This window comes from Euleptes europaea, chromosome 14 (genome assembly GCF_029931775.1).
Source record: "Euleptes europaea isolate rEulEur1 chromosome 14, rEulEur1.hap1, whole genome shotgun sequence".
In the NCBI taxonomy this organism is placed as follows: domain Eukaryota; kingdom Metazoa; phylum Chordata; class Lepidosauria; order Squamata; family Sphaerodactylidae; genus Euleptes; species Euleptes europaea.
The window spans coordinates 33356554-33369084 of NC_079325.1; the positions used below are offsets into that span (position 1 = coordinate 33356554).

Below are 12531 nucleotides of genomic sequence, written 5' to 3' on the forward strand. Positions count from 1 at the left end.
CAGAGCACCTAACATAATAGGCATGCTCAGCTGATCCTGGAGAGAATAGGTATGCACCATGACCAGTATCCATTTTTACTAGTAGCCATGAACACCCCTCTCCTCCATGAACATGTCCACTCCCCTCTTAAAGCCTTCCAAGTTGGCAGCCATCACCACATCCTGGGGCAGGGAGTTCCACAATTTAACTGTGCGTTGCGTGAAGAAATACTTCCTTTTATTTTTGAAGTTTTGAATCTCTCACCCTCCAGCTTCAGCAGAAGACCCGTACCATGCATAATTTTACAGACCTCTTATCGTGCCTCCCCTTAACCACCTCCTTTCCAAGCCTTTCCTTCTTTTTCAAGTCTCTATCCCCTTATTTCCCTTTGTGGGCGAACCAGGCTTGAATTGTGACGGCGAGTTCGCCGGTCGAGGCCGCCACAGCCAGAAACCCCTAACCCTCGTTGCCCTTCCGCAGCCAGAAGCAAAGCCATACCCACAGTACCGTGGGAGCCTTCCGCCTCGATCCGGAATAGGGCGCCTACAACCAGACCCGTTCTGGCCGCTTCCTCAGAGAAAAGGACGGGAGGGGGCGGGGCGAGGGAGTGCCACGCCCACTCCAGCTCCCCTTCGCAAGGCGTCAGGGGGCGTGGCCGCCGACGTAACGTCCCTCGCGGAGCACGTGGTGTCTGCCGGCTATAAATAGGCGCTACAATCGCGCGCCCCCTGAGGTACCATCGTTGTGAGGGAAAAGGGTGTCGGGCGGGCTTTTTTTATTTTAATTATTAATATCACCGTCGCCCTCACCTCACGACGCGAGCTGCCGGGCCCTGTCGGTGAGTGCGGCGTGTGGGGGATGGGCGGGCCCGTTCCCCTCATCGGCGCCGGCTCTTGTCTCTGTTCCCGCGCCGGAACGGCTGTTGCATCTGGCGGGAAGGCAGGCGACCGTTGGGAACCCCGCGCGCGCGCTCGCTCTCTCAGGGAAGGGGCGGGCCCCCTTCCTCTCACCAGAGCCTCCGTGCGGCTACTTGTTCGGCATCCCCCCCTTTCCTTTTCCTCAGGCCCGCTCGATCGCATCCTCCTCCCTCCCTCCCTCCCTCCCTCGTGGCGGGCCGGCCGGCCTGAGGGACTCTCCTTGCCGGGCCGGCCGCCACAAAGGCTGGGGGGGGGGCGTGAGAAAAGGCCGTTGGTTCGCTCCCTCCCGGCGTCCCTCGCGGTGGTCTCGCGCCTGGCCCTCTCCGTCCCTCGTGGCGGCGGTTGGGGGGGGGTCCTAGGCGGTCCTTTTCCCCCCCCTCAGGGTCGGAAGAGCGCCATGCGTGTGGCGCGACGGCACCTCCCGCCCGCATCTTGGGCCCTTGTGTGTGTTGTCAAGTCGCTTCCGACTCATGGGCGACCCTATGAATGAAAGTCCTCCAAAATGTCCCATCTTCGACAGCCTTGCTCAGGTCTTGCAAATTGAGGGCGCTGGCTTCCTTTATTGAGTCACTCCATCTCTGGTTGGGTCTTCCTCTTTCCCTGCTGCCCTCCACTTTTCCCAGCATGACTGTCTTTTCCAGTGACTCCTGTCTTCTCGTAATGTGACCAAAATACGACAGCCTCAGGGTAGTCATTTTAGCCTCTAGGGTCAGTTCAGGCTTGATTTGATCTACAACCCACTGGCTTGGTTTTTTGGCCGTTTATTTGGGCCTTGCTGGCTCATAAGCCGGCACGCGTTTTCGGCCAGACAGTAGCCTGTCGCCCGGCCCAGCGGACTAAGTGATCCAGTACAAGGGGTGGGCGGCGGCGGCGCCGCCTACAGAGCCAGTCCGGGGCGGGGGAGGCGGTCATGGTTGCCCTTGGAGGGACTCCGGGCCTTGGGTGGACAAGGGCTATGGAGCCTCGTGTCTCGTCCGCCGCACTGAGAAAGGCATGGGGGCAGGCGTACGTAGGGGTTTTTCTCCGCCGTTCAAGGCACCAGGCCCCCAGAACATGCCGGGAGGGGTCAGGGAAGGTTTTTTTTTATGCGGCCCAAGTGGTAAGACAAAAGTCCTTGGTCCCTCCGGCCTGCTGAGCATGGGTTTGTCGGTACTGCATCTGGCATAGGGGCGGGGAAAGGGAGAGACCAGATCGCTGCTGTCCTATAGCTCTCAAGAGGAGAAAGGACCGAAGGATTTAGCTCTTTGCCTGCTGCTCCTTTTTCTGTGGCTGCACTGGTGAAGTCTGCCGGTAGGGGAAAACGCATACCTGGTTTAAGGAGATGATCTATTGTCCTGAGAAAGTGGTTGTTTTAGAACCCTTTAAACAAGACTGTTAAGTGGTTCCGTGCTTTGAGATGGGGTATTGGTGGAAGGTGACTTCAGGCGTTTTGGACTGAATTTTGGTTACTTTTGTTTCCAGGATGAAGAGCCTGTGTTTGCTCCTGAGTTCAGCAAAATGGAGTTTGGGTCTGCGTTTGTAACTCTACAGAGCCAAAGAAACTTGAGCAAAGAGACTGCCATACGTATCGTATAGCAATAGCTTTCTGACTGTAAACAACCTACACCACAGTATTTAATTTTGTAACAATATTTATTATAGTACTTTCATACCTCACTTTTTTTTGTTTACATATCAAAGTAACTAATAGTTAGAAACCACCAAAATTAGTATCATGGCTACAGTGGAAGCAACAACAATTATGGAGTTTGTAACAAGTGCAGTAGGAAATAAGGCCTCTGGCCCTTTGGTGGCTTTCCTTTGGATGTTGATATTGGGATTCATCATCGCTTTTATTCTGGCATTCTCTGTTGGTGCCAATGATGTAGCAAATTCATTTGGAACAGCAGTGGGCTCTGGGGTGGTGACTCTACGGCAAGCTTGTATCCTGGCGTCTATCTTTGAGACAGTGGGCTCTGTTCTTCTGGGAGCCAAAGTGAGCGAGACCATCCGGAAAGGGCTGATCGATGTTGAAATGTACAATTCTACCCAAGAGCTGTTGATGGCTGGCTCCATCAGTGCCATGTTTGGTGAGTAAAGGGTTAGTTAAGTGGCTCGCTAGTATTGCTCTTAAAAGCATTTGTCTTTGTTGGAGTTGTTGTGAATTAACTTTATGTAACAATTATTCACTTAGTCACTTTGCTTTTACTATTTTAGGTTCAGCTGTGTGGCAACTAGTGGCTTCATTTTTGAAACTTCCAATTTCTGGTACCCATTGTATTGTTGGGGCAACGATTGGCTTCTCACTGGTTGCCAAAGGACAGGAAGGAGTTAAGTGGTCAGAGCTGCTTAAAGTAGGTAAGCAAGAACTTTATTGGTCTGCAGTTAAATTGAAGTGTAGGTTTATAGACCATAAAATAATGTAACAGGTCAGTGGAGGAAGGAATGTTGTGATCACACTGTAGTATGAGCAAATGTTAAATAAACGAACTTTCATTTTTCTAGTGTTGTCCTGGTTCATATCTCCTCTTCTTTCTGGCATCATGTCTGCTGTCCTCTTCTTCGTTGTCCGTATGTTCATTCTTAGTAAGGTAAGCATCGTTTCAGCCAAATGCAATGTATGCATAGGAGATATGTGGGGGTGAACTTGAGTGTGCTCCTGGCACACTTAATTAACCTTGATACTTAAGAAATGATTTCTAAATCAAAATTGATCATAACGGGCTTCTGATAGTAGATTACAAGCTATACTGCATAAAAGACAGCCTGCCTACATGTTGACAGATCCTGAGTGCCCTTTCTGCTTGCATTAGGGCACTAATGCTTGTGGAATCAGGGAAGGGTGATGTATGCAGATTTACCACTCCAGTCTTCCACTTTGGCCCCATGATGTTCCTTGGCTCTACTGACCCAAGAGGGCACAATTTCTAGGGTGGGGATTGCAGTGGGCGAGGAGTGACGGAAACCCACTGTTCATGCAGTATAACTATTGGCACTGCATAGGATCCAAGGCATTGTGACTTTTCTCTTCATGCAAATCTAGATTAGATTTAGAGCTGTATGGGCATTTGCCAAGCATCTTGAAACTTTCCTTTTATAGAAGTTGGATAGAGTTGTTTGTAGTCTTGGCCGTTTGCGAGAAGGTTTACAAAACGTGCTCTGATCATATTTGATCTTTCCCCCTGCCCTGTTCCTCATGTTCATTTTTTCCTCACTTCAATTATAAGCTTACTTACTATGCTGTTTGGCTTTGCAGTTTTAGTGTGAGTTCTTTATCTTCTGTTTGACTGTTTATATTTATTTGCATTGACAGAAATATAAAGTTCTGAAAATATTCTAAGTTAATGCCTTTCCATTTTCTCCAGATGCCTTAGGTGATAACAGAACTATACCTTATTGCATTAGTATCATCTCCATGTTCCGCTCCTAAGATAGTTAGTGCTGCTTACTGGAATAAAACAAAAACAAAAAGCCCTTCTATAAAAGGCTGATTTAATAGTATTTGAAATGTGGCCTTATTAACTTAATACTAAAGGATGCAGAGATATAATGTACAATGTATAAACGTTTTGTGAATAGTGGACAATTTTTATTACATGCTAGAATAAAAAAGAGTTACATGTCCTTTTGTTTTGTTTTTTTATTGTTGTAGACACCCATCTCTATTTTCTGGGTATTAATCTATTATGTATCCTACATAAGGATGATTTTTAAAAAAACCTTACACCTACAATTAGTAAAGCACACAAATAGAGCAGGGTGAGGAAAATAATGGACTGTCCCTAATGCCTTCCAAAAGAGGAATGTTTTCTCTCCCCCTTTGAAAAGCTTGGAGAAGCAGCGCCATAATTCAGGGGAAGCAAACTGTAATCCAGGGATGATGGCTGAGAGTGCTCCAATGGGTTCTGACCACTAACTTCAATGACTGCTGGTTCTTACAAGAGAGAACTCATTGTTGATCTCTTCTTTAGTTAATAGAGTGGAGGTGGTCCTTCAGGTACTTGTGATCTAAACTGTTGAGGACTTCTAAGATTAATATCAGCATCTTGAATTGGCCTTATGAATAAACTGCAAGCCAGGGTAGCTAAAATTACAACAGCTTTATATAGGCTTCAACATTGGGTGGGGGGAGGGAGAGTCTTATTTCCACGCCTTGTTGCCACAACTTGATTTTCTTTAACTGCCAGCAAAAAATTGAATGTGCTGCAGAGGGTTTTATATCAGGCAAATTAAACACTAGATTATTATTTTTTTCTTGTGGCTACACTGTAGCCCTGTTTTGGTGGGAAATCCTTTGTACTCATGATGCATAGCCAAACGACATCTCAGAGTCCAGCCAGGACAGCAACAAAGCTGTATACAGTGTGAATTACTCATAATGTTGAGCGATCAGGGATGCATTTTGTGGATTAGTACAGGTTATTTATTGTACTGCAACAAAGTTCACGTAGCAAAACATTGTTTTTTGTAGGCTGATCCTGTTCCAAATGGATTACGAGCGTTGCCCATCTTCTATGCCTGCACAATTGGAATCAATCTTTTTTCAATCATGTACAGTGGTGCACCTTGTAAGTACATACTAAAATGCTTGTACTTTACTTTTTATAATTATTTATTAAATTCTCAATCAAACACAGAATTTTACCCCTTTTGCTTTACAGGACTGAATTCTCCTAGAAGGCAGCTGGCCTGGGCCAGTTACAGAAGGCTGCAGGCTAGTGTATGCTGAGTTCAAACCTAGATAGCTATCCCACTCAAGAGGCCTGCTTGTTCTCTAAATTACTACAGACCTTTCTTCTTAGTCTTCACAGGAACTACAGATACTCTCGGCCTAGCTGCCACTGTGTCAGAAATCCCCTAACCTGCCTCCTTAATGACCTTACCTCTCACTTCCTCTTCTCTACCCATTGCCAAAACCTGGGGTTAACCTATCTGGTGCTAAAGTTTGAGACTTCCTTATGCTCTGCAAATCAAGTTCAGGCTGATAGCAGGGCAGAAGACTTCGCGATAGGTTTCTCACTATGACCTCCAGATGCCTTGATCTGCTTTTATTCCCAAAGAACATTACTACCTGCCCCATTCCCCATAAGAAGAGCTGGCAACAAGTGCTTTGAAGAGGAATTCTTACTTCTGTGTTGGAATCTTCTGGGAATCTCCTAATTGAAATGTTAACCTGTTGGTAAGGGTGGGAGGAAAGGCTATCTTTTATTTCATTTTAAGACATTAGTTTTTTGGCATAAAATGAGAACATTGTTAAGAGACTTACTGGAAGGCAAGCTAGTGGAGGAAGTATTGCAATACAGGTTGCATAGCAAAGATCTAAAAGGGAGCTTAGGTAGAAGCTGATTACATCCAAAGTAGAAGCATCTGCTGTCAGTTTCTAGAACATTCAACCAGAACAAGTAGATGCTGACTTCCAGTCTCTTCTGTACATGAAGTAATTTGAGAAATCTTAAACACTTCAGTCCTCCTCGGCAGCTACTTTATTTTTGTTCTGGGAGTGGTGGTATGTGGGTGATATGAAGCTGTTTCAAAACTTCTGCAATCTTTGATGCAGTTAAGTTTTTAGCTGTGCCAGTTAAAAATCAAAAGAACAGATGTTTAGAATAATCTAGCAGTGTTCACATAAGCAAAAGTTATGTTTTCTGTCCAGTTTCTGAAGAGATTTCTCCGAAGTTTGTATAATTGAATTTTGGTTGCTGTCCCCTTAGCTGTTTTTAAGCGGGCAGGATCCAAGGAGTTCTTGCTGTTAAAAAGCTGGACACTGCAGAAGGCTGTAGGAAGTATAACCAAAGGCAATAATGTAATTCAGTAATCTAAAGGAGAACTTCGAGACATGTGAAAGTGATTTAAATTTGGATGAGAGTAAATGTAATAACAGGCTTTAACTACTGGTTACATTCACATTTATTTGCTGGGAATATAAAGAAATAGGCATGACAGTTCTTGGCATGCCTTGAAAGTTTAAACGTGATATCTGTTTGAAGAGCTCTTGCAAATTATACTTGGAAGGGGCTTGAGGTTTTCAAGATTCATTGTTTTATTTCCTAGTGCTGGGCTTTGACAAAATTCCCCTCTGGGGCATCATCCTCATTTCAACGGGGAGTGCTGTTATCTGTGCTCTCGTCGTTTGGTTCTTTGTCTGTCCAAGAATGAAGAAGAAAATTGAACGTAAGTACTTTCAAGTTCATGAATATATAGCATTCTTCTTTTAGGTATCATACTTTTTTATGGCCAAGTAATTACTAGTCTGTTGATTTCTGATTCAAGCTCCCTAGAAAGGTAATAAAGGTGTACTTTTGAGGGTGCCTCAAAAGTGGTGCCTAGCGACTTCATGCATTATGTAGTTAAAAGCAAAGATTCACGTGATTGACCGATAATGCAGCTTTAATTGCTGTGTGTAATGTAATAAAATGCAAAAGGGGACATGCATGGCTTCCTTTGACCAAATGGGAATCAATGCATATTTGGGGAGTTTGTCATCTGCAACCTAGTGCCTGTGCACTGCAATGTTTGAATTAGCTGCTTGTAGAGTGCATCACAACCCCCATATAAACAACCAGTATCTGCAGAGCAGTGAGTCAGATACTGCTAGTGGTTTTTACACTGTAGTTTTGGCACTCTTAGGCTTGTGCATTTGTAGTGCTTGGAATGTTGTTTCCTGACTTGTGTCATTTACATTAATAGTTAGAAATGGCTGTGGCTCTGCAGTGCTCTTCCTGTTCCCCTAAAGCTTGTCAGTTTTTCTGGCAGTGTTTCAAGGTGCTGCTTTAGAAGTGCAAATCATCAACTACAGTGCATCATTGGCTCCCATGTTCTGTCCTGTTGCCTTTGTCCCTTGTGCTCTGTTCTTGGTGTTAATCTAAAACTAAATATAAGTGGAATATAGCCCATCCTACAGGGAACAGAGGCAGGGTTTTGTGCATCACTCTGTGCACATAGATTTCGCTTGTCGTGCAGTAGGGGAGATGTGCAGACTCCCACTTCTCACATATAGGAAGCATAAGTTGCTCTTTGGTTGTAGCACTAGAAGCTGCCCTTAGACTGTGCAAGAGACAAATGTGTTCCTAATTAATGATGGCCTACTATTACATTTTTTTTCTACAGAGGAGATCAAAGCGAGTCCTTCTGAGAGCCCCTTAATGAAGAAGAAGAATAGTCTGAAAGAACAGGATGAAATTAAGGCAGCCATGGATAACCGACTTGGTGCTGATGATAGAAGCCCTGCGGCTGAAGTATCTGCTGTGCCACGTAGAGCAGCTGTGGAGGAAAGGATGGAAAGGATGGTCTCATTCAATCTGGGAGACTTGGAGGAAGTTCCAGAGCGTGAGAGGCTCCCCAGAGTAGAGATGAAGGAAACAAGCATTGATAGTGGTGAGTTGGGGGGAAAGCAGTTTTTGGTATGTCTGTCTGACTATAGGGCTTACTGTACCTCGATTGTGCTTCTGTAAGGCACATGCTAGTTCTAATTTACCTTAGTTAGAATGCCTGTTCTTTCAGGAGCTATGCAGCTTCCCAATGGGCACCTTGTTCAGTTCAACCAAGCAGTCAGCAATCAGATGACCTCCAGTGGGCATTATCACACAGTGCATAAGGATTCTGGCATCTACAAGGAGCTGCTTCATAAGCTTCACCTGGCTAAAGTGGGTGATTGCATGGGAGACTCCGGAGACAAGCCTCTGCGGCGCAACAATAGTTACACCTCTTATACAATGGCTATCTGTGGCATGCCCCTGGATTCATTCCGTCCTAAAGAACCTGAGCTAAAAGGGGAGGAGATGGAGAAGTTGACATGGCCTGGGGCAGACTCCAAGAAGAGGATCCGAATGGACAGTTACACCAGCTACTGTAATGCTGTGGCAGATGCCCACCCAACTGATGTGGATTTGAGAAAGGCAGAGATGGGTATTGGCGACAGGAAAGGGAGTAGCGGTTCTCTGGATGAGTGGCATGACCAAGACAAGCCAGAAGTGTCCCTGCTCTTCCAGTTTCTGCAGATCCTGACAGCTTGTTTTGGCTCCTTTGCACATGGAGGAAACGATGTGAGGTTAGTTGTTGGTGGATATTGTTTTCTGTTTCAGTAACTATGTACTGAATATCAGCCTGCCTGCAGGTAAAGTACTTGAGACACGAAGCGTAGCCTGACTAGGGTTGATAGCTTCTAACAAAATTGTTCCCGTCTAGTTAGTGACACCCAAAACGTAATAAATCCAAGTCTTACAAGGAAAATGTTTGCTTCTCCAGTGATGTTTTCTTTCCATTCTATCAGCTGACTGGGATGTGTTTTTTCTGTTTGGCAGCAATGCTATCGGCCCCTTGGTTGCTTTGTACCTTGTTTACCAAACGGGAGATGTGGCTTCGAAGGTGGCAACTCCAATTTGGCTGTTGCTATATGGAGGTGTTGGGATCTGCACTGGCTTGTGGATCTGGGGGAGAAGAGTAATTCAGACCATGGGAAAGGATCTGACTCCTATAACACCATCTAGGTAAGCTAGCAAGTGTGCCATGAACAGCTATTTTACAGGAAAATATTTTGTAGAACACGAGTAGGCTTTGTTACTTGTTGAGGTGGGCTTGGATTGAGATGCATTTGAACTGGCCAAAATTGGCAGAAAAGATCAGAGTTGAAATGTTTGTTTGCTTTGACAATGTGTGGTATCTTAATGTCTTTGCATTTGTTCGTATTCTATTAGATAACTAGGTAATCAAGAACCATGAGTGCTGTCAAATCTAATTTGAAGGATTCAGTGGAACTATCTGTTATAAGGCATACATTTTGTACCTGAATTATTTGAAGTAACTGCTTACCTTGCCTCTGCAGATTGCTTAGAGATGTTTTCTTTCAGTTTCTTTGCCTAAATCTACCATTTATCCCATTGTGGACTGGATTTTACTTTATCACATTCTTTGATTTTTCTGTTTTCTCCTGCCTTATATTGATACTTTCTGAGGGTTTTCCAGCTTTGCCATAACCTGTTTCCTTACGTAGATTATGTAGATCTTTGCAGCAATAACCTTTCAATGGTGTCTGATAGCTCCTGTTTTTGGGAAGGAACGTGAAAATGTGTGCATAGCATGCAGATATGGTGTGTGTGTATGTGTGTAGGAGAGCAGTAGCACTGGTGCATTCATCCACAAGCTTGCCTCCAAAAAGCTTTTTTTAGCCCCCTTAGTATGGTTTTCCCCCCCAAATTTATAGCCCGCCCTCGTCCCCAGCGAGCCAGGCTCAGGGCGGGGTACATCCAACATCCTTTGGATGCATCTAGATACTGCAGTTGGTGCTAAAAAATTAGCTTGCTGGTTTTCATAGCCTGAGTACCGAAGATGCTTGGCATAAAAAAATTCCATAGCTCTAGTGTTTTAAGCCCTTTATTAGTAAATGGGGTATTTACTGTACCTATACAGGTTTATATTGGCAGGAAGCTTCTGACTTCCAGTTACAGTATCTTCAGGGTAAGAGACTGAAAATGTCTAAGCTAGTTAATGAGACTTGGAGTTCTTAGCACACCATATTCTTGTGTTGAATGTCAAAGGTGTCTAAACTGCTTTTTTTTTTTAACAGTGGCTTCAGCATTGAATTGGCATCTGCTTTGACTGTGGTCATTGCCTCCAACATTGGCTTGCCTATCAGCACAACTCACTGCAAAGTAAGTAAAAGGGATTGTGTGCAAAGCTAATGACTAGCTGTCATGGAGCGTAGTAGACATGCTTCTTGTTCTTGTTAAATAATGGGCCTGCCAAGAAGAGGCTTTATCACTAGGGCATGAGACATGATTCATTTTCTATCCGGCTGTTTCTCTAAGAAGCTTAGAGGGGCATCTAGGAGGCTGTCTTGTTTTTCTCACAGCAACCCTGTGAGGTAGGCTAAGGTGAGTGATGGTAACTTTCCTATAGCCACAACATGAGCTTATTTAATTGTGCAGGTTTTTTAGCCAAGTTGATGAGCGGTTTTCTCAGTGGAACAAAGAGGTGGAAGACTGATTAGATTGGGATCAAGAGCAGCATTGAAGAGAAAGCTGAGGCAACTGGATTAAGAGTGCATGCCCCACAAGTTGGGGAGAAGGGGAAATAGGCTGGAAAGGAAGGGTGGGTAAGAGTGGCTTTTTGAGAATCTGAGAAACTAGTGTTTGAGTACTGAAGGGAAGGAGCCAGAGGACAGTTAAACAGATTAAGTGGCAGAGAAGAGGTAATAGCAGGGAGATAGCAGCTAAGAATGGAGAGGTTTACATTTGAGAGGGTACATAGTTGGACTAGGTAGGGGGCTACAGCATAATTACCTCAGCTGATGGAGGTGTTGTAGAATGGAACAGTTAGAGAAAATTTAAAGATCAAAACAATTGGAAGCAATCTTATGTGCAGATAATGAGGAGCAGGCAGGTGGGGCGAGCCATAGGTCCTCAAAGGTAAGGAAGAGGTGCTGGTGATCTCTAGAATTTCTCTATCTTTGAATAGTTCAGTAGATGATGGTGAAATTTGTAATGAACAAAGTTGCCACTGCCCTCCAGAGGTATTTTGCTGCTTGAAAATGCATACGTTTACATGGCTGGTAATGAAGCAAGATTTGGACTCTAGCTACATGAACCTGAAATGTTGAGTTGTAAAGTGGGGAGAGTTCTTGTGGAATGTTAATAGTGTCTTTGTTGCCAACTCAGTGGAGGCTGAGGCCTTCTAAGTCCTTTGCTTTGTCCCTTGCTGTAGGTGGGATCTGTGGTTTCCGTGGGCTGGCTACGCTCCAAGAAGGCTGTGGACTGGCGCCTGTTCCGCAATATCTTCATGGCCTGGTTTGTCACAGTCCCTATTTCTGGCCTCATCAGTGCTGCTCTCATGGCGCTGTTCAAGTACCCCATCTTAGGAGTATGAAACAGATGTGCTGAAAAACCTGTAGCTTGCTGCACAAGCTCCTGTCTTCATATCCTTGCCAAGTGCTGAAACAGTGTTAGGGTGACTACCAAGTGCAAGAAGGCCGGGTATCTTTTGTGCTGTACCTGCTTTACATGTGCTACCTTGTCTTGGAACTAGCTATGTCAAATAGCTGTCACAAGTCCCACTTCTCTTGGGCTGTGAACTGTGTGTATACATTTCTATACTCTTTTGTATTGAGCTTTAACTTCATTTGATTAATGTTGTCAAGACGTATCATTCTCAAATTTATTCTTTGAACTGAATTTCAAATCTGTCAAGCACAATGACGAGGGAGGGGTAGCCTAGCAGAAACGTGTGTGAGGGGCCACTTTTATAAATAAAGCCTTTTTAAATAAACTGAAGTGAGTTTTTGTAAAGCACTGACTGCTGTTGCAGTTGAATCCTTGCTCCTGCTGTTCCTGAAAGGGGTAGAAATGGATATGTGCCAGTCTTCATAGGAATTAGGTAAAAACTTCTTCACAGTTGACCAACAAAATCTGATGCAAGCAGAAACAAATTGAGTCTCGAGGTAATTGTTCTTGGTTACCTGCAACAATGCCTTTTGAGGTAAATCTGCTGTAGCACCCACGCCCATACTGGCAGCATTCATAATTTGGTCATTTCAGATACTGTACAATCTTGTTAAAGCAAACTGCAATTAATGTTAGCTGTGTGATAGTTGTGATACTATGATTTCTGTCCTCAAACAGTTGAGGGAAGGTGGGAGGAAGGATAGGGGATAGCGAGAGTGCT

At 44.7% G+C, this 12531-nt stretch overlaps 1 protein-coding gene across 1 annotated transcript; it reads left to right on the forward strand.

Annotated features, from left to right (window-relative positions):
• The first annotated feature begins 777 nt into the window (after positions 1-777).
• Positions 778-12135, forward strand: SLC20A1 (solute carrier family 20 member 1). Its single transcript, XM_056860290.1, has 11 exons — positions 778-818; positions 2359-2966; positions 3094-3234; positions 3382-3467; positions 5348-5444; positions 6928-7047; positions 7984-8250; positions 8377-8923; positions 9177-9362; positions 10439-10523; positions 11575-12135. Exons 2-11 carry the CDS (start codon positions 2612-2614, stop codon positions 11734-11736), a joined length of 2046 nt encoding a protein of 681 aa, XP_056716268.1. The 5' UTR covers positions 778-818; positions 2359-2611; the 3' UTR covers positions 11737-12135.
• The last annotated feature ends 396 nt before the right edge of the window (positions 12136-12531 follow it).

Bases quoted from the DNA above. Each gene is read 5' to 3' on its own strand.
- SLC20A1 (XM_056860290.1), top strand. From the start codon at position 2,612: ATGGCTACAGTGGAAGCAACAACAATTATGGAGTTTGTAACAAGTGCA. The intron at 2,967-3,093 runs GTGAGTAAAGGG...TTACTATTTTAG, and splicing joins CTCCATCAGTGCCATGTTTG to GTTCAGCTGTGTGGCAACTA. The intron at 8,251-8,376 runs GTGAGTTGGGGG...CTGTTCTTTCAG, and splicing joins GGAAACAAGCATTGATAGTG to GAGCTATGCAGCTTCCCAAT.